Raw genomic sequence first — 18807 nt, 5'->3', positions numbered from 1 at the left:
CACCTGCGTTTCAGCCCCCCTGGTCGAGATCAGGGGGAGTTTGCCTCTGATCTACTCCCACTGTGGAGGACCTGAAATGCCTCGTACATACCAGGAATCACTTCTGCAAGACACATAAAATATAAAAAAAAACAATGGTGGTAGCCCAGGTTGATGGCACAAGGTGTGCTTCTCTCTAGCCTCTACCAACAAAAGTATTTCATTTCCCCCAAAGAAGCAGATTGGGATTTAGATCGTCTTGGATGATATCAGTGTTTATTTTACTTGTAACAGAAAAAAATAAAAACAGTGGAGAACCAGACTCTCAAGAGAAAAGCCTTCATTATTCAGGCCGCTGCCCTTCATCCGCATTTCTGATCCCTTGGGGGTTTGGGTATAAGGGGTATTAACCAGTGCCCTTCCTATCCTTACTCCTGCTGCTCTCCCTCAATCCGCCCCTCTCGATGGACCTGAAATTCCTCCAGACACCTACATTTATTTTATGCCCAATAAAACAAAAACAGAAACTAAGTACAGTAGACAGTTAGGCTTCCCAGCAAAAGGAACCCACCATCTGCATTTTGGCTCCTCAAATGCAACAGATCAAGGCACTTAGCTTCCATCTTGTATCCTGAAGCATCTGAGATGACTAAGTGAAAGACATAATTTATGTTTCATAACCGGTACATTTATAGGAGTTGTTTACCTGACTTGGAATTTCATTCCCTAGCTCTCCCACACGCAGCTATCCCAAAGTGAGACCTTGTATGTGGGTGGGCATACCACAGTAGCAAGGACAGACAAAAAAAACATGCCCATAAGTTGAGATTTTGGATGCTCAGTTTGTCTATTCATTTTTGACAAGTAGGATGCCTCTAGCTTTTGCCCGGGCTCACCTGGCACCCAGGGAAGGCTATCAACCATTGACATTTATAAAAACTAGAGACAGAGGGTAATACGTGATGCTGTTTATAGGACAATATGCTTTTACAGGTCTGTGAAATATATCAAACTGTGACAATCTCTAAAACTCCCTTTTAATAACCAAAAATCATGCTTAGTCATCTTATCTAAAGTTTCTCTACTTTCTATTACTTTGGGCAATTTGCAGCAGTTTGTCTATTGTTGGAGGTCTGGACATATTATGCAAAAGTTTAAGTTAATTAATTATTAATCTATTGTGGTGCACAGAAGGCCCAAGCATAAAACATTTGCTTGCATGGCTAGACAGCATGCAATGAATATGTCAGTGACCCATAACTCTTCAATTGCAGAATTTGGTATAAAGAGAATGGCCAGATTAAGCACGCTGTGCTTAAACTACCTGGCATAAGTCACATCTGGGCAAGGTTCACCAATTTAGAAATGACAAGGTATGGAATAGGGATAATTACATTCTCTGAAAGCAAGGAAGTGCTTTTTTTTTTAATGAGGACAGAGCAGCAATGCCACCAAAAGTAGACGAGAAACATTTAACTATTACACTAATGTTGCTGCTTGATAAGGGATTTATGGGTATAAAACTATCACCTACTGGTGGCTTGGTGTGGCTTCACCTTGTGGCCACTGACCTTGAGGGCATGTACGAGACAGGCACTTCCAGGGCATAACCCACAAAATAATTGTTGTGCTAGCCCAATCTTTAGATTTCTGATCTTTTCTTAACAAGAACGCTTCTAAAATCTTGTCAACCCCTTATACATCCAGGTGAGGTTGAGTGGGTCACAGATGATTCTGTTAGCACACATCAGAATGCCAAACTACTGTTATAACCTTTTGGAGCAGGAATCCCTTACAGAGTCACAAGCTGTTCATATATTAGAAGGTAGCACCCTTCTTAAGTGATCCGGGTGAAGGGCTCAGGGGATGAGTACTGAATCATTTCTTCATGCTGACTGCTCCACTTGTGCATCCTGTTATCTATCAGTGTTGGAAACATTATTTTCTTCCTTATGTGAATTGGTGTGGTGCGGGGTGCGGATCGCACAGTTGTTAAGGATCATGCATTTGAAACAAAACTTCAACCCTTCTAATAATTGTCACTCTATGGATGGGGATATACCAGTGATTGGGGGGGAGGGGGTTCATGTCAAAATGACTAGTTGATTTGAAAGGACTGAAGAAGTTTACAGCTGTAAACACACATTGGCTGTGTCTTTGGCTGTCACCATTGGAAACTTTAAACAATGTGAAGTTTTGAGAAGAAATAATAGGAGAATTGGACATTTTGATTGGACTCTTTACTATTTGATGGTGCATCACTATTTTTGTTTGTAGGATTTCTGGAAACATTTGTGGTTAAACATCTTTCTGCCTTTTCATTATCCTTGTTTTATCCCATATGCTACAAGCCATACAGTGATTGCTGAGCATATAGGGGCTCATTCTGATCCCGGCGGGCGCCGCCCGCCAGACGGAAACCGCCCAAAGACCGCACCGCGGTCAAATGACCGCGGGGGTCATTTTGACTTTCCCGCTGGGCCGGCGGGCGATCTCCAGAAGATCGCCCGCCGGCCCAGCGGGAAAGCCCCTGCAACGAGGAAGCCGGCTCCGAATGGAGCCGGCGGAGTTGCAGGGGTGCGACGGGTGCAGTAGCACCCGTCGCGATTTTCACTGTCTGCATAGAAGACAGTGAAAATCATGGTGGGGCCCCCAGGGGCCCCACAACACCCGTTCCCGCCATCCTGTTCCTGGCGGGTTTTACGGCCAGGAACAGGCTGGCGGGAAGGGGGTCGGAATCCCCATGGCGGCGCTGCAAGCAGCGCCGCCATGGAGGATTCCCTGGGCCAGGGGAAAACCGTCGGGAAACCGCCGGTTCCCCTTTTCTGACCGCGGCTTTACCGCCGCGGTCAGAATAGCCCTGGAAGCACCGCCAGCCTGTTGGCGGTGCTTCAGTTGCCCTCCACCCTGGCGGTTTCAAACCGCCAGGGTTGGAATGAGGGCCATAATGTTTCCAAACTGCTTGCATAAATAAACAAACGATATTGGTATCGTTAACATGTAAATTCAACAGGGAACAATGTTGAAACGTGGAAGAATTGAGAACATTGATGTACTTGCATATAACTGTAAATTTCTTTATTGTCTTTGTTGTTCTAATACAATGAACACATAAAAAAAAAAAAACATCTTTCTGCCTTGCTTGAAGAAGCCTATACCTTTGATCCACAGCAAATGGGTTTTACCCAGGATGATGGGCCAAAATCACATTACTACTATACCTCGGACAAAATTAATTCTATGAAAGACAGTGATACTGTGGTAGTGAGCCTGCCTCATCTGTTTCACCTTTGTCACAGTGCATCATGCAATTTTGATCTTCTGTCTGTCTGAGAGTAGGTTAAAGGGCACTGTACGAGCCTAATAAATCTCCGACTCGCTGTGAGGAGCCGCAGGTTTTTATCCTTCACGTTTATTTTTTAACAACTATGCACAGCCCCTATCAGTACAAATTACAACCTTCATGCTCAGAGCTTGCGCTTATGTAAAAAATATTCAGATCTTTTTCAAATTCTTTGGCAAATTCAACATTCAAGTATTTTTGTATGTTCTTAGGTTTAGAGACTGTCAACAGAACAGAAATGTGGGAGCCACAAGTTGTAAAGCTCAACTATGGTAAAACTTCTCCCCGGTCACAGCCACACCTGCTGAGATGGCACATTATGGCCTATGTGTTATGGCCTCCTCCAGTTGCTGCCACTAAAGCTAAAGTACAAGAAGGAAAAACTAACCACAGATATTCTTTCAAGTCACAGATTTCTGCAGTAGCTTCCTACTGCTTCTTGATCCTGTAAAATCTAAGAAAGATTCTGCCATTTCTTGCTAATAAATAAATAGTCCAGTTAATGATTGCCTATGTTCTATTTAGGGGAATACTGTAACGGCCTCTATTTCGGACAGCATCTTTCCCAGTGTTTTTATAGGAGTTTTTTTATTGAATTTTCAAAAAAACAGTATCATAACCATAACAGCCAGACAAATCTCCATACAGTCAAAACTACTAGTAAGTTTGTGTAAATTTTTACAAACTAAGTGATCAGATTGCACATTCAGGATATCATACAAAAACGTTCTATTGTTGTGAGTGTTCCCACCAACAATCCCATATTTTCTTGTGTTTTCTTGATGGCTCCACAGACTTTTAAATTAGTTCCACTGTCTTTGTGCAAAGGTACATACTCCTGGACCACCCACCTAACGTTGGAGCCTCCGCATCCTGCCAGTGACATGCTAGCTCTCTTTTTGCCACCAGGAGGTCGATGGCAAGAAATGAACATGTGTGACATGAAGCACCTCATTCCTCAATTATTCCCAGTAGAAAAATCTCAGGATCTGGCTGTATAGTGCAACCAATTACATAATTGAGCGTGGAGCAGACATTTCCTCAATATTTAAGCACCATTGGCATGCCCAGGTCATATGAAAGAAATACCACACTATGAAGTTACATCTGGTGCAGCTGGCATGCTAAGCCCTTCCCTTACGCCAAAGTTGTGACAGTGTATAGTAGCACCTATGCAAATACTTAAGCTGCATGAGACGAAAGCGGGAGGATATAGCAGGTGAAAGTGGGGCTGCAATGACCTCCACCCACTTGTCGTCACCCAATTCACCTGAGTCTGGTTCCCACCTACTTTTAAGCTGCATGAAAGAGTTAGGGCCATTAATCAATAGGGCTTCGTGTCTGGAGACACCATTTTTCCCCAATCTATCCGTCACTAATTTTGTGGTCAGTAAGTTGTTAACTTGAAAATTCCCCAGTTTGCCCCCAAGTTAAGATAGGGCATTTCTCTTCTGGAGAGATCTAAAAATACTGGGATTACAGAGTATCCTGTCTTATGGTCTTCAAATGATTTGATGTGATTCTGTGTCCACACCTCCCTCAGGATAGAAATACCTCCTTCGCTCAAATTAGTTCCAGCAGCAAAAGGCATAGCGCTAGTAGTAGTAGTAGTCGTCGTACGAGCAGCATTCGTATCACAGTCCAGGGAGGAATGATGTGTGAAAGTGTGTATGAAGTTCCAAGCAGAGGCTTTTCCTAGTTTTTATCAATACATTTCCTTTGAAGTTGCTGCATCCGCTTTACCTCTACTGTTGTGTGCCACCTGAATTCCTGATAACAGCGTCCCTGTACAGCAGATGTCGTCGAAGATTTTTCAGGTGGCCTCTTTAAGACATGTTTCACCACAGGAGGTGGCGTTGGAGGCTCAGAAAAGAATCTTTTGCTGGCCGTGAGGAGACAGATCTTTCTTTAGAGTGTCTTTTAGAAGAAACAGAACTCATGTGAGGAGAACTAGAAGGACTTCCAGGTTTAGAGGACTCCCGTTTGGTCTTTTTGTGAGCCTTTTTTTTGGAAGATATTCTGAGGGGGGTTGAGGAGATCTGCCTCTTTTCTGTAGTTTTCTGGAGGAAGTTGTAGATTCCTCACTGTCAGAACCAGACACTGGATTAGATCTGGACTTCAACTTCTGGAGCCAAATTAGTAGCCTACCCTACCTGTCTTTGAGGGTTTTGTTAGAAAAGGTCCTACAAACTTTGCAGACTTTGGCCACATGGTCAGGGTAGAGGCAATACAGTCCTTATGTGGGTCCTCAAAGTGGAGCCTTTTCTTCCCACAGGTCTTACAGGCTCTGAAAAAGCTTTTCTTCTCCTTATCAGACATGGTGAATTCTCCTCAAATTAGAGTTCCCTTAAGTAAAGTAAGAAGAAGACACCTTACTTGCTGCAGCAAATCCTTTTTCTGAGGAAAAATTGCAAAAATGAACTTCTCAGAAGTGTTGACTGAGCAGAGCTCAAAGGAGACCCCCCTAGCACGACGTGCGGTAGAAAATCTGAGGGAAGGGAGCTCCTCTCAGGAGGGTTCTAGAGGGAGGGGAAGCCTGATTGGCTGGGCCTTGCTTTAGTCCTTTTTGATCACAGTGATAAGGATAGGCTACTAAAGTGAAAGCTTTTAGGCCTTTTTTCATTGCAGTAGCCTGTATGTATAGCTGTTTTGATGTACCGGGGGCTCCCATCTCAACGACGGGGAAGGATTCAAGCATGTGAATCTATGAAAGTTCCAATACTGGAGTACGTAGAGTGTCTTTTTCATCACTTGCCTGCATGTCACTTCTCTTGTGTTCTTTGCCTGGTGCGGAGTGTGGCTAGGTTAGTATGTGCTCCACAAGACTAGTCTGTTTGCAAGAGACAGCTTGCTAAACATTGTGCATCTTGTTACTGGAAATTTGTATTTATTTAGCACATTATGTGCCACTATTATGGCATTTTATAGGTAACTTTCATCCAGTAGTTGTTTCTGAGCAACTGAATATAACCACTTTTCACTTCAGAAATCAAAAGCAATGGATAGGCATATTTTCCTCACGTATTGGTCTCGCTAATTTAGGGATGATGACAAAAAGTACCTTCAAAGTACAGTTATGGAGATCACCTAGGTTTTTAAGTTATGCTAAACTCACTGCATTTACATCAATATAGGTATAGGCTTGGTGGAGACAGATCCTCAGAAAGACCTGTCTCTAACGTTTACGTCACTGGTCATGGCTAACATGTGGAATCCATATTGTACGTAGAATCTGCTCACGTCAGCAATGATTGAAGAACTGTCATCAAAACCTAGGTATCCTCAAATGCTTTCCTGTCACTGTGCTCCACCTTATGAGTATAGAGGTTTTGCTAATTTTTTATTTTTTATAGGTCTTACATGGTCATGTTCTGGAGAAAGAAACCTACTGTATACAACAGGGTTAGGATCTTCAGAGAGCTTATCACAGCACGTCCAGACATTCTCAATTTTATCTGCACAAGCAGAAAATAAATGATGTCAACTGAATTTGAATTGCCTCAACTGAGACGGAAAATAGTGTCTTTGAATCTCAGTCAATCGTGTGTACTACTCAGTAAGTTTCAGGGGGCATGTATAATTTGAAAACAGCTTAAAAAATACAGTGTTTATTAAAATAAAGTGGGGCCATGCATGTCTTCGACTGAGTGCAGTGGCAGACAAAGAAATAAATGTAGAGCTGGGCCAAAGAGGTGCTGCTACTCCTAACTTCACAAAGAAGGCTGGTCTTGGACAAGGTAAACGTTTGCAAAATCTTACAATTATTTTATGAAGTTCAGCGAGGTGCAGTGCACGTTAGTCTTCAATCTGACTGCAGATGCCAGTTCTGTGTTGGAAGTAAGAGCATTTCATTTTTTTGGAAGTGATTTGTGAGGGATACAATGAAGGTGACCTTTTTGTTTAAACAAATAAATAAATAAATAAGGGACCTCAGAGAACTAATAAAGATTACCTTCATAGTGTTTTAGTATTACCAGACATCTCATGTTTGTGAGAGATATAGATTGTAGAATTATGGTGTATGACCTTGTAAATGCAACATGTTAACTTGCAGGTCTATTCAACCTACAATAGAAAATAGAATTTGCATAGCATTTAAATATGTAAAAACAAAGATGCAAAGTGGTGGGATGACACAAAAGGAATAAAATGGTGGAAAAGGAGCAGTACAGAACTGAAACCAGAACAGATAGGGCAGGGGCTTAAGATGTAATGAGGGCAGAGTAGTTGGTCAGAAAGCAATGGGTGAAAGATACAAACTGTAGAAGTTTTAACTGAGCTGTGATCAAAGGGCAGTAGGAACAGAACATGCAAAGAGATGAGAATTATGAAGCAAGATATGAGGAGGAAGAAGGTAGAGACAGTAAGGCCAGAGCGAGTAGAGCTGCAGAGAGATGACGCTGAGAAAGAAGGCTCGGAAGCAGTACACAGAGAGCAGGAAGGCAGATATTGTTCTATCAATATGATGAATGTGTGGATAAAACATACTTTTGTCTTGCAACGATTCGAAAGCCACCTCTCCTGGAGCATTATCTTCCAAGTCTCCGTAGTGTAGTACCTTGTGATTCAGGGCCAGTCGACAGTACCAGAACCTTTCTGGAAAAACAAAGGTGTAGGCAAAATGAAGAGTCAAAAAAGAGGCATCTTCAAAACGTCTGGAACTGCCATTGTGCCCCAGTGCCTTCAATTGATATTTTCCCTACTTTACGACCTTGTGAATATATCTGAAATAATCATGGACAGCTTTATATCCTGTGGATATAAGTAAAAGAAGCGTCTGCAGTAAGACATTGGTGAAACCCTTAGCCTTATGAAGAACCTCTCATAAAATGGGAAACAGCGAAATAAACATTGGCAAAGCCAATACGTCCATCCTTATATTGCCAAAGCATGCAAACCCAGGCATGCAAGAATGCACAATGAAGTAGAAGTGACATGCTGTTTAGCATGTCAAAGCCAGACCTATTGCCAAAGCTGGAGAAAAAGCAACAAAAGAGATTGCTTGCAGTACAGACTGCACACAGTCCTTGAGTATTTAAATGTAACAAACTGCTTGATGACTATGTTTACTGTTGGATATCAAACAGTCCAGCTAGCATTCCTATGAAAGTAGTCTACGTGGGGTAGAAAGCTACACCAAACAGCTAAACATAAAAATGGATAGTAATCCAATTCCCCAAACAATGTTCCACCTCCGAACATTACTAACATTTCTGGTAATTTCTGGATTGATAACAATGTACAATTACACTATGCTCTTGATTTCGCTGGCAGTGTTGTTTTAGCCCGTGAATGGCACAATAGAAGATAATTCACAATCCAGCAAGCAATGCTTTTGTTGGTATTATAACTGCCCTCCTGTTTTGGGGTAAATGATACAAAGACCAAGTTGTAACATTAGAATCACACATCTCTCTGGAATTTCAACTAGTTAAGCAGCCTCTTAACATTAGTGCAACTTCTATTAAAACATGCTAATGACAGAAGAACTCTAACATTTATTTTTGCTACATCTATTCTTGACTAATAATGCCTCCAAGTATGAGGTTGAAAATAAGCCATGGCTACACTATATCAAGCAGTGTCTAACAAAACTGAATTAGTTACCTTTTTCAAAAACAAATCCTTCAATACTTGAACTTAAATTAAATCTTAAAATCGCAGTCAGTCATCGTATCCAGGCGATTTTGATGATTTTATCAAGAAAAATATTCAAAGTTTGGATCATCTTACAATTCAAGTAATCAGCAAAAGCTACGTATATGAACACATGGGCAGCATAACAAGTGGTAAATTGTGCGCCTGCATATTTTGCAGCTCCATTTGGGTAGCTCGAAGCACAATGGAGCATGGTCTTTAATAATGACAGATGCAGCTTTTGTGAGCATTGCATACAGAAAACGGCTCATATTTTATGCATGCGCCAAGTTGTCCACAACATACAAGTTGCTTACCTTCGGTAAGCCCTTATCTGATAAGGACTAAATTTTGTTGCAGACTCCTTACCTTTGAATTCTCCCCAGGAGTCAGACTGGATCCAGAAGATTTTTGGGAGAAGTATCCTTGCACCTCAGTAGGTGGTGTCCATAGGCTCTGCAACTGTACATTTGTGGCTGAGTTTGTTCACTCCGGTGTTCAGAAAGCCCACCAGATGTTGAACCACCAGGGATATGCCCTGCTGTTCCAGCCACGTACAGAGGTACAGAGGCACAGAGCCTCTTGACAAAGGCTCCATGACCCCACCTGCCGTCCTTGTTGCAGCCCCACATGGCGGTAGTATTGTCCATGAACACCGCACCATCTCTCCCTTGAGAGAGGGAAAAAAGGCTTTCAGTGCTAGTCGGATTGCAGAGAGCACCAGCATGTTGATGTGGAGTGCCGCTTTCGATGGAGGCCTGATCCGACCACTATCTCTCCCAGATGGCCACCCCATCCCAGGAGTGACGAGTCTGTCACTAAGGTCAGATCTGGTTGGGTAAAGGAGAGAGACCTGCCTTTGACCCATTGTGTTTCACTAACCACCACTGCAGATCTTTTTCAGTTCCCTCTGAGATCTGGACACTTTCAGAGAGATTCCCCTAATGCTAAGCCCACTGTAATTTTGGGTCCCACTGCAGAGCCTACATGCGCCATCTGGCATGTGTCACCAGGAGGATGCAGGAGGCCATGAGGCCCAGCAACCTCAGAATCACTCTCACCAAAACCCAGGATAGAGGCTGAGACATCAGTATCATAGCCTAAATATCCTCGACTCGCGCTTAGGAGGATAAGCGCGAAACTGCACTGTGTCCAGAACAGCTCAGATGAAAGGGAGTATCTGAGAGGGAGTCAGGTGTGACTTCGGACATTTATAGTGAACCCCAATGAATGCAGGAAGTCCGTTGTAGTCTGGAGGTGGGCGATGACAGCCTGGGGCGAACTCATCTTCAACAGCCAGTGGCCGAGATAGGGGAAGACTGAAAATTCTGGTCTCTGCAGATGAGCTGCAACCACTACCATCACCTCGGTCAACACACAAAGGTTGCTGGAAAGGCCAAAGGGTAGCATAGTGAACTGAAAGAGCTTTTGGCCTACTGTGAACAACAAGTAACGCCAGTGGGCAGGTAGGACGGGGATATGAAATTAAGCTTCCTGCAAATGCAACACTACCATCCAGTCTCCTGGGTCCAGGGCAAACAAGACCTGAGCCAACCTGAGCATCTTTATGCTTCTTCTTGAGGAAGAGATTGAGGGATCCAAACTCTAGCAGAGGGCAAAGACCCTTGTCCTTTTTGCGGACCAGAAAGTACCGGGACTAGCAACCACAGCCTACTTCTGGCACTAGAACCTTCTCTATGGCTCCCTTGGCCAAGAGACAGGACAAATGCTCCTCCATCAACTGACTGAAGGACTAACCAGACCACTAGTCAAATGACCCACAAGGGTGGTGGTCTTGCACACTCAGCCACGCAAAGACTGGGCAGCATGTGTGGCACAGTGGCTGACTGGGAATGGGCACAGCTTCCGTAACCACAGAAGGGGCAAAAGGTAGACTGGGAGGTGGGGGGAGGGGTATAGGGGCCGCCGTGAGGCCCAAGGACCTGGCTGTTGCCCGAGAACCTTTAAGAGCTTGAGCACAGAGTCTGCCTTGCCTCTGAAGAGACGGGTGTCATCAAAGGGAATGTTCATTGAATAAGCCTGGACATCCCCCGAAAAGCCAGTCATCCTCAGCCAGGAGTGGCACCTCAGGGCCACTGTCGAAGAAACCGCTCTACCTAGTGAGTCGGTTGTGTTACGTTTTCTCTGCTATTTGCAACAGCCTTCGAGACTACAGTCCCGGACTCGTTCGGGACCTGTGGCAGCACTTGCGCAACCATATCCCACAGCGAGTGAGAATAATGGCCCAAAAGGCATGCGGGGATCACAGACCGTAATGCAAGGCTGGTGGAAGAAAACATCTTTGTCCCAATTGAGTCCAACCTTTTGGATTCCCTGTCTGGGGGGAGAGGAAGGGAACGGTGCCAGGAGAGGAAGAGGCTTGGACCACCAACTCTCAGGGGTGGGGTGTTGCATCAAGGAACTTGGGTTCCCAAGGGAAGGGACGAAGGTGACGGGCAAACGTCCTGCCACAGGAGCCCCTGTGCTGGGTTTGGACCAGGCACCCAGTAGGACATCAGTGAGGGCATCATTGAACAGGAGCAGGGGTTCTGAGCAAGGTCCCGGTTGCAGCACCTCTGTCAAGAGGTTAGTCTTGATGGTCACTGAGGGTAGTTGAAAGTCCAAGACCTCAGCTGCCCTCCTCACCACAGCCTAAGAAGCTCCCTCCTCCGTAGCCATAGTAGGGGGAGACAGCATGCCAGTATCTGGCAAAGAGTCCAGTCGCTGGCCTTACTCGATTCTTCACCCCAGTACATTTCTACATGGGGCTGGTATTGTAAAGGGTCCAACAACTCGTTCCATTCATCCCAGAGGCCTAGCTCATAGGAGAAAGGTCCAGCATCTGAACAAGGAGGCAAGCCTCTTTCCGGTGCCAAAGTCGGAAATTACAATAGGGATGGCACCATCCGAGGGCACTGACGGAGTTGGGAGCATTGGCATCAGGACCAGTGTCAGGGAAGGGCGAGGTGGCACAACCGGCACCAGACCGGACCAAGGACTCAATCCCTGGGAGCCCTTCTGTGCTGGAGCCGCCGGCACAGAACCAAAGTGGTCTCAAAGGGCACTCCAGCAGGGTTGGTCTGCCCAAAAATGAGGCGCGTGGCCTCATAAAACTCATGGAGTTGGGCGAGGGTCACTCCAGCTCCTGGAAACTCTGGAAAGCGCAGAGTCAGCCCAAGTGCCGGTACCGCAGAACGAGGCTTACAGTTTTGACACTCCCTCATATCGTTTGTCAAAGTGAAGTCAAAGAGCACTTTAACTTCTTGGATTTTTTTCTTGTTACTCAACTTACTCGAATGTCCCGAGGACATTGAGTGGGATGACAATGACTTCGGACTCCACAACCGGTCCCAGGACCTTCCTCTCAACAGGGACCTCGACTTGCACAGAGTTGAGCGCCTGGCCGCCATCAGCTTTAGAGATCGCTCACTCAAAGCCATATGTTGCATGGCCCTACACTCGAAGCATGACTTCAGGTTGCGATCGAGTTTCTGACACCAAAACACATGATATGCAGATCTGTCACAGACATCGCCATTGACAGGATCTGCAGGGTTTGAATCCTGTCTTCCTAGAAGACATCCTCAACACACCAGCAGTGAAACTCGAAAAAGGCTCAAGAAAAAGTTGAAAAAAGCCAGTCAAAAATTAACTGAGGGGTAGCTCTCTTCCGATATGCGCTTTGCTGGCGCAGGAAGAAAAGAACCGACGTCCGCCCACCTGGGTGGCACCTATATAGGACCCGCGATGCCATAGCAAATGCGGATAACACCGATGACGGACCCGGAGCCTATCAATCCCAACTGTCAGTGCAAAGGGATACTGCTCACAAAAATCTTCCAGATCAAGCCTCACGCCGGGTGAGAAAACAAAGATAAGGAATCTGCAGCTAAAAGTCTCTATCAGATAATATTCTGAAAGACTGAGATGAATAAAGCAGGTACAAGGGTCTGTAATGAAACTGAACGTTGTTGCTATAAAGGTGCAAATTTCATTAGAACTGGCAAATTTGATAGACTTACTGAGTGATATAAAGATTAGAAAACTGTTAACTAGAAAGTTTAATATCATTGCTTAAGCATGCCCTGAATTGCACTCTGACAGGTTTTGTATATAACGGCACAGCTCCAACTCGTTTTATGTTTTTATTATATATGTTTATTGTATGATTGTATGATGTTAATCAATCTAACAATTTAAAAAACTGAAGATATACAAAAAGATGTGTCATTCTGAAATCATTTGTTCAACTACTTTGTACAATAAATCTCTTCTAACAACTAGGCCTGATTAGGAGTTGCAAGATACTGGTGGGGTAGAAATTCAGCGCCAATAACAACCGATGGCATATGGCAACACCTTACCAGTATGTCATGCAATCATAAGTAAAATGTCATGGAATGGAAGCAACTGCATGGAAAGAGAATTACAGACTAGAATTTACAATATCAGTGTATTGCTCACTCCAAAAGGCTTGAGGTGCTCACCTTGCCTCCTGCGGTTCCCGATCTTCCGGAAACTACTTCCTTCACAAAGTCGATTCAGTCGCTGCTGCTTAATAAGCTCCATGATCTCAGGCTGGATCTTCTCTCGCAGCTCTCTACAGACAAAAAAAGAACCTTGGTCAGCCTTAAAGCAGGAACAACATTTCTTGAAGGATTCCCATTGGAATTTCCAAACCTGTAGTCTCGAGATATTCTTGTTCATTGAGGTACATTCTCTGTTCTGGGTCCCATCCCTTGTGCCCCGATTGTTAGTGGCAAGTGCCTGGGAACCAGACAGTCAACATCCCTTGTGAACAAGGTGACTAGAAACTACACATTCCTACACACTTACAGGTTTCATGGTGTGAGGTACGATTGGGGCGTGACATGCAGCGTGGATGTCCCCAACGCCAGAGCATCTGATTCCCTTTATCTCCCAGATGTTTTCCCATTCCCAGGAATGAGACTGTGTACTTGTTCATGATTGTGAAAAACTGCCCTGCCACAGAATGAGAAGCTGCACTCCCATGCCATGGGCTTGATATGATTTCCTCCCTTTTATAACATGCCACATGCCAATGCTCTAGAATGCAGTCTCATCCCTAGCACTGCCTCCACAACACCAAGACCCTCAAATGGCATGCCTCCACTTCTGTGGCCTAAAAGGCCATATCCGTGTGCCTTGCAGGCCTGGACATGAAGGCCTCATCCCCAGAGGTTTCGGTCTGAGATCCATTTGTCTAGGGACATAACACACAGTTTTCACAGGCCTTGCATGCAGGATTCTCTTCTGGGGGGTATAAGACTTTGGGCCTGATTAAGATTTTGGCGGAGGGGAATAATCCGGCACAGATGTGTTAGATATCCCATCTGCCAGATTACAATTCCATTATATCCTTTGGAGATGGTAATACGGTGGACAGGATATGTGACAGAGTATTCTATACGCAGAGATCTAAATCAGACCCTTAGTGTCTTCTTCCACTAGGTCTAAGACTATTTACTGCCACCTCTTGATGAAAATCTCCCCAAAACTCTTATTTGGGGTCCTTTGCATCTGGGTCAGACAGGATGCACAGGTAAATCTTGGTAACCATGTTACGCACACGATTGGAGGGGACTGGAAGTCATCCTGGCTCATCCGTTCTGACTGCCGCAATCGCAGGATCTCGGCGTAGCTCAGACTGCGCAGTTTGCTCTTGAATTGATCCATAGAATTTGGCTTGGAGGGTAAAGCCCTTGTTATCTGCTCTCGCACTACTTGCATCACCTAATGAGAGTGGAGAAACAAGTCATAGCTAAGTAACATCAGACGAGATTTAGAAGAGTCTGTCAACACCACAAAATGCATGAGAAACTAAAGTGTAACAACGACTGCTTTAACGTACTGGATGGAAAATACTGACGGGAGATATGAGAAATGCACAGTGATAGACCGAGCAACAAAAAAAATGTAGAGTGTGATATAATCAGAAATAAACAACAAATAATAAATGAGAAATAGCAAGCAGGAGTAATTTACAAATGGAATGGAATATATCAGGTACAGCCTGAGGTAAGGAAACCACAGACACCACGGTTTAGCAGACACAGACACTCAGAGATAGCAGCAAGCACCGACATCAGCAGGAAGCAGCATTCACAGAAAAGGGCAGGCAGCCGCTGGAACAGACACTGTCAAGAAAATAAGAACAGATACAGGCTGGAAGCAGGATTCATAGCAAGCAAAAACAAGTAGACCAACATGCAGGGGAGCTGTGAAAAGGACTGATCGTGTCAGCCACACAAACAAACCAGAATATAAGGATCATGCAGCAGTAGCAGCAATAGATGTCAGGAAGAAACTGATACTAGCTGTGACAGTCATTGATCTGAAGCAACATTCACAGCCAACGGCAGGTTGCAAAAGGCAGAGATCATCTGCTTGAAGTACCAGACAAAGAAACCAACCAAAGCCTTGCACATCAGGCAAACAGAGCACATGGAGTCTGGAAATATCAGTAGCCACCCATTACCAGTTTATAAATATTATGAAATAAGGCAAAGATGTCTGCAAAGGAAGGTTAGTCAGGTTTCTTTTGATCTCCATATTTAGCTTTGAAATACCAACAGTTAATAACAGCAGCATTCTGACATGTGACCAAAGCAGAGACAGGCGGCTGTATTTATTAACAGTAGACAGAGAAATTAGTAAGGGGCAGCTGTAGCATGCACTGACAGTAGAAGATGCTCATGACACAGTGGCAGGTTTTCAGATACCACCAGCACTAGTCAAAGCCTCAGAATCTATACTTTTGAGCAGAGATCTCAGTATTCATATTAGTTAGATGTTCTCACTTTTCGTATTTGGCTGAGAGTAGATTTCCAACTCAATCTCCCTCCAACAGCTTCATTTACCATGCACATGCCTTTGAGCAAAGCCTGAGTTAACAGTGGGGCCTTAGTGAGGAACCCTTCTGACGTGCATATATTGTATCAAGATTCTTATGAACATCCACCCCACCTCGATCAAAGTCACAGGCACAGATCTGAGCATACAGAACCTTTGTGTGTCTATTTGTTTTTGTGAATTTTATTGGCACGACCAAAAACTAGTTTGTGGCAAGTCAAACTGGTTAAAAAAGGTTACCATGATAATTCCGAAGGGACTTGTATACAGGCAATACAAGTACGTAAAAAAAAAAAAAAAACGACACGAAGCAACAAGGTCAGGGAAGATGTTTCGCAAATGAACCAGATTAAAACAGACGACACTTATGCTCTCTCACCAGCACCCCTCCCACTGCTTTCAGAACCTGGACACTGCGTACAGCCTTGAGCATAGAACTCAGCACATCTGCCCTGGACTGAAGAACTCACCTTATTGAAATCTTCAGCTGTGGCTCTCATCTCTTTCCAAGTTTTGTTCAGCAGCTGGATGCAGATACAGAAGAACTCCTCAAAGGCCCGGTCATGAGTGAAGAACATTGGGTGGTAATCATTACGGCCCTCATTAGCTTTACAGAAAGAGACACCGTGGGTTAGGACAAATAGACATTAAAATCTCCGTAAACATATCCTAGATACTCAAGTCAAACTTACGCAGCTCTCCAACCTGCAGAATCTCACACAGCATTCTGGTGAGCTCAATGGCACTTCGTCCAAATGGACATTCATGCTTATCCTCACGGCTGCTGTTCTCCAGCACAATCTGTAGAAGTGAATGTAACTCACATTGACCAAGAGCAGAAGAATACATACAGAATAATATCAAACCAGAAGATTTCTCATAAAAGTTTGCAAAACAGACTGTGCACTATACAGAGAAATTGAGTTGTATCAATGGCTATAGACTAGAATGGTCCTTTCATTCTGTGCCTAAATAAAGATCATTAATACAAAGTAATAAGCTAGGTGTGAACTGATCAAAGGACTCAAGTAACTGGCTGAGCAAATAAGCTACAGCTTTATTATAATTATGTAAGTCAAAGTGCAGGCAGTACAGAATTTAAAGGGCAGGCATGCACATTCATAATGCATGCATTAAGTCATTGGATGCCTCAGATGTCTACTTACGACTGGGGGGGGGGGGGGTGGGCAGCTGTATAAGATCCCTGATCAAAAGAATGTACTTGGTAAGGTATACCGTATTCTCTCTATGGTCAATCTGTGCATTGTCTTTGCTAAGTCTACAGCATGAGCACATGATCTTTTTGAAAAAGCATAGATTAATTAAAGCCTGTTTAACCCCTTTACTGCCAGGCCTTTTCCCCTCCTGTGCCGAGCCTTTTTTTGGCTATTTGGGGCAGTTCGCGCTTAGGCCCTCATAACTTTTTGTCCACAGAAGCTATCCACGCCAACTTTGCGTCCTTTTTTCCCAACATCCTAGGAATTCTAGGGGTACCCAGAGTTTGTGGGTTCCCCTGGAGGACACCAAGAAATTAGCCAAAATACAGCAAACATTTCGTTTTTTTAAAAGAAATAGGAAAAAAAGGGCTGCAGAAGCAGGCTTGTGTTTTTTTTCCCCTGAAAATGACATCAACCAAGGGTTTGTGGTACCAAAATCACCATCTTTCCAGCTTTCAGGAACAGGCAAACTTCAAAAGAAAACCACATTTTTCAACACAATTTTGGCATTTTACTGGGACATACCCCATTTTATCTATTTTTTGTGCTTTCAGCCTCCTTCCAGTTAGTGACAGAAATGGGTGTGAAACCAATGTTGGATCCTGGAAAGCTAAACATTTGTGAAAAATAAACAAAATTCTGAATTCAGCAAGGGGTCATTTGTGTAGATCCTACAAGGTTTTCCTACAGAAAATAACAGCTGAAATAAAAATATTGAAATTGAGGTGAGAAAAACTGTCATTTTTCTCCACCATTTACTCTAACTTTTCCCGGCGATATCAGATTTTTGATAGCAATATACTGTTACATCTGATGGACTCTTCTGGTTGCGGGGATATATAGGACTTGGAGGTTCATCAAGAACCCTAGGTACCCAGAGCCAATAAAGGAGCTGCACCTTGCAATGGGTTTTCATTCTATACCGGGTATACAGAAATTAATTTGCTGAAATATAAAGAGTGAAAAATAGGTATCAAGAAAACCTTTGTATTTCCAAAATGGGCACAAGAAAAGGTGTTGAGAGAAGCAGTGGTTATTTGCACATCTCTGAATTCTGGGGTGCCCATACTAGCATGTGAATTACATGACATTTCTCAAATAGACGTCTTTTTTACACACTGTTTTACATTTGGAAGGACAAAATGTAGAGAAAGACAAGGGGCAATAACACTTGTTCTGCTATTCTGTGTTCCCCCAAGTCTCCCGATAATAACAGTACCTCACTTGTGTGGGTAGGCCTAATGCTCGTGACAGGAAATGCAACATGGACACATCACATTTTTACATTGAACTCTGACGTGTTTGGTGCAAAGCCGTGGATTTTGGCCTCTAGCTCAGCCGGCACCCATGGAAACCTACCCAACCTGCACGTTTTTGAAAACTAGACACCTAGGGGAATTCTAGATGGGTGGAATTGTGGGGATCTCACCAGGTTCTGTTACCCAGAATCCTTTGCTAACCTCAAAATACGGCCAAAAACACACTTTTTCCTCACATTTCGGTGACAGAAAGTTCTGGAATCTGAGAGGAACCACAAATTTCCTTCCACCCAGCGTTCCCCCAAGTCTCCCGATAAAAATGGTACCGCACTTGTGTGGGTAGGCCTAGCGCCCATGACAGGAAATGCCCCAAAACATAATGTGGACACATCAAAATTATCAAATACTAAACTACCTTTTTTTGCGTGGATGGGGAGGGACCTGCGTTTTTGTTCCTGGGCTCAGCAGGCATATAGGGAAGCCTACCAAACCCAAACAT

At 44.0% G+C, this 18807-nt stretch overlaps 1 protein-coding gene across 6 annotated transcripts in view; it reads right to left on the bottom strand.

The window, feature by feature from the left end:
- ELMO2 (engulfment and cell motility 2) overlaps nt 1–18807 on the bottom strand; it is a 334163-nt gene that overhangs the window by 34844 nt on the left and 280512 nt on the right. For all 6 annotated transcript variants that reach the window (XM_069243482.1, XM_069243485.1, XM_069243483.1 and 3 more), the window contains 5 exons: nt 16525–16633; nt 16303–16439; nt 14550–14713; nt 13447–13559; nt 7811–7918 (listed from right to left, as the gene is read on the bottom strand). In XM_069243482.1, the coding sequence (XP_069099583.1) occupies nt 7811–7918; nt 13447–13559; nt 14550–14713; nt 16303–16439; nt 16525–16633 (631 nt within the window). The remainder of the gene's footprint in view (nt 1–7810; nt 7919–13446; nt 13560–14549; nt 14714–16302; nt 16440–16524; nt 16634–18807) is intronic.

Source organism: Pleurodeles waltl, chromosome 7, assembly GCF_031143425.1.
Source record: "Pleurodeles waltl isolate 20211129_DDA chromosome 7, aPleWal1.hap1.20221129, whole genome shotgun sequence".
NCBI classification, from domain to species: Eukaryota; Metazoa; Chordata; class Amphibia; order Caudata; family Salamandridae; genus Pleurodeles; species Pleurodeles waltl.
Note: the sequence above shows the minus strand (reverse complement) of the source record. Positions and strands in the feature narration are given on the sequence as shown.